The 2,607-nt window shown below is 43.6% G+C and overlaps 1 protein-coding gene across 1 annotated transcript; it reads right to left on the bottom strand. All coding sequences in view use genetic code 11, as the record gives it.

Annotated features, from left to right (window-relative positions):
* Positions 1-1,458: 1,458 nt before the first annotated feature.
* Positions 1,459-1,902, bottom strand: EGR_11108 (hypothetical protein; the record flags this gene model as incomplete). The annotated part of the gene is made up of 2 exons (XM_024500355.1): positions 1,459-1,545; positions 1,699-1,902. 2 exons carry the CDS (start codon positions 1,900-1,902, stop codon positions 1,459-1,461), a joined length of 291 nt encoding a protein of 96 aa, XP_024345232.1.
* Between the last annotated feature and the right edge of the window lie 705 nt (positions 1,903-2,607).

The following is a 2,607-nucleotide window of genomic DNA, read 5'->3' as shown; positions in this document are numbered from 1 at the left end:
CGGATACTGAGTAAAGTCGCCTACGTGAGATGGAATGATTTCCTCCGTTTGAATATCAGAGGAGCCGTTTTTATGGCTGTGTAGATGGATCAAGAATGAATATTGAGAATCGTGTTAGGCAAATTATGAAAGGATGCAGCAAAACGGCACTTGGACAACACAGCTTAGAGAACATTGGATAAAATCAGAATCGTGGAAATGCAGCAGGTCTCCATTGCCTACGTTAATAATGCATTATGAGGTGGAATGCCAGAACCCAATGCATGGGTAGAGGGAGGGATGGATGAATGGAGCAATAGAGTGTGTTCGCCGTGAAATGACTGGTAGTGTGAAGAGCTAGAGAAACTTGTGAAGAGTGGAAAGGACTGCGCACTAACATCGGTCTGCGTTGAGACGTGGTTGGGGTCAAAAATGGCTAGTCTCTCAAAATCTCTCAAAGTCTCTCAACTGCGAGGCATATAAGAACAGGAAAGAAAGCATAAGCGACACAAGTACCGAGGCATCCCATCTACGCTATCTGATTCCAAGAAAATGGAAAGAGAGGAATGCAAAGTGAACCATGTAGAAATTCATTTTACCTATTATTATTATTGTTTCAGACACGACATGCTCTATTAACATCTGCACAGTAAGCCTTGATCACAGGCTAACACACGAAATATTTGTCAGGCAGAATGGTAACGCCTTCACATGCATTTTTGTAGCAAAAGTACTTGTCAAGCGGAATCGTAACGAAATAGCAGCCAGTTGGCTCAATTGGACAAATCAGTTGGAATGAGATGGGTGCCAGACCCATACACTCGCAACTGATTCTTGCAAAAGAGGCAGACACATCAGTTGTGGGGATGTCGTTTTCAGCTTACCTAATCGCATAAGGGAGATGGCGTTATGTGCCAACTCTGGCAGATTCTTTCCATTTGCCATTAGGGGATGTCAGCAGCTCTGAGTGAAGTGGTCAATTCAATGGGCGATGACAGATGCATCATTGAAGTCCTCTGGTACTCCGAGGATCTCCTCATGCGCTACACACTACTGATTTCCGCAATGCCGCAATGGCAGTGCGCCATTTGTTCATGTATGTCAGTGAGAGGCTTTAGATACTAAAAGATTGACGGTCTCGCCTTGTATTCTACGGAATAAATGCATTTAAAGCTGTAAAGTGTAGCAAGTCAGTAAGGTAGTCCTCCAATGGAATAAATCAGTCTGGTTCCAGGCATAAACGCATCCGTTTCATGAACAGAATCTGAAAATATTGCTTGGTGTAAATGACCAGGGTAGGCATTCCATTTTTCCCATATTGGAGCAATTGGGCACAAAGAACATGAGACTCAACGGAATGGCAGCCAATCCTCTCTTCTTGTTTGACATTGACTGCATTGCCTGTTAAGTCAACGGCGTCACATGCCAAACAATGCGTGTCTGTAACCAGGGTAATATGAACATATCTACGTAAATTGCCTATTTTTGAGAAAATGAGGTGTAATTGCTGAATTCTTCTTTCATACCACAAAAAAAGCAGTTTGTCTTCTTTGCCATCTTTGTTGCCTATTTCTCAGACATTCCAATATTGCGCTCTTCTTCCATCGCTTCATGTGTTAGGATGCCATGTACGATCCGCATTATCTGCACTGGCTGCCACATCATCTTAGCAATCAAAAGAATGTGTTCTAGCCAAAGCAGAACCTGTAGAAGCCTCACCTCAAAATGAAGCAACAAACGAATTGCAAATGTTGTCACTTCATTGACATCCCACCACATGTGGCTTGTGCATTCGAATATGGAGCTGGACGAGCAGTGTGGCATTACTTCCTCCACATCCGTCTCCATCCATTCTACATATTTGTACAACTTGCAGTTTAATGACAGAAGAAGTGTGGATACTACTGATTTCTTTGCTAGCATGTAGTGAAAGTTGCAAACAAGCAGATGAGCAAGTAAAAAAGTGAAATTAGCAAAGTGACTCGTATGCCAACTAATTTCATCACAGAATCTGTTACGTGGCACTCACAAGCATGCAGCATGCCACACTCTCCTCTATTCCTTTGTCGTGCAACTGCATTGTCTCGAGTCTTCCTTGTGGGCGTTATGCCCCCATTTCCCCAAGCACCAAGTTCTTGCCGTAGAACAGGTTTCCCTTTTATGTGTTTGTACTGTGACTCCCTTACTTTCTACCTACATACATTCTGTGCACGCCCAACCAGATGAGAAGTGTGTTGTGTGGTCTAAGGAAACGTTCCAACTTATCATGCATCTGAACAAATTGTGAAATCATCAGATTCGATTCATATCACCCTCTGTAAGTCATATTTCCTCTTAGTAGAGGATGACCTCGCATGGGACTCAAATGGGACTGAAGTATCTGTTGGTTTGTGTGGGTATTAGGCACAGAGGAATCTCACCTACATTCAGCTTATTTCGCACACACTACAAACACACAAACAATTCGCTGTCAACTTCAATGGCATGGCAAGAACGATGCAGCAATCGCACTCATCAATGGAGTGAGTGGTGGTGTCACCAGCCACCTGCGGTGTCAGAGTCGTGGGTTGAAAGGAATGGATTGAAGGGATGAGTGCTCGCTGTAGTATGGGGCGTGGATGAATTGTA

Source organism: Echinococcus granulosus (genome assembly GCF_000524195.1).
Source record: "Echinococcus granulosus chromosome Unknown EG_S00385, whole genome shotgun sequence".
NCBI classification, from domain to species: Eukaryota; Metazoa; Platyhelminthes; class Cestoda; order Cyclophyllidea; family Taeniidae; genus Echinococcus; species Echinococcus granulosus.
Note: the sequence above shows the minus strand (reverse complement) of the source record. Positions and strands in the feature narration are given on the sequence as shown.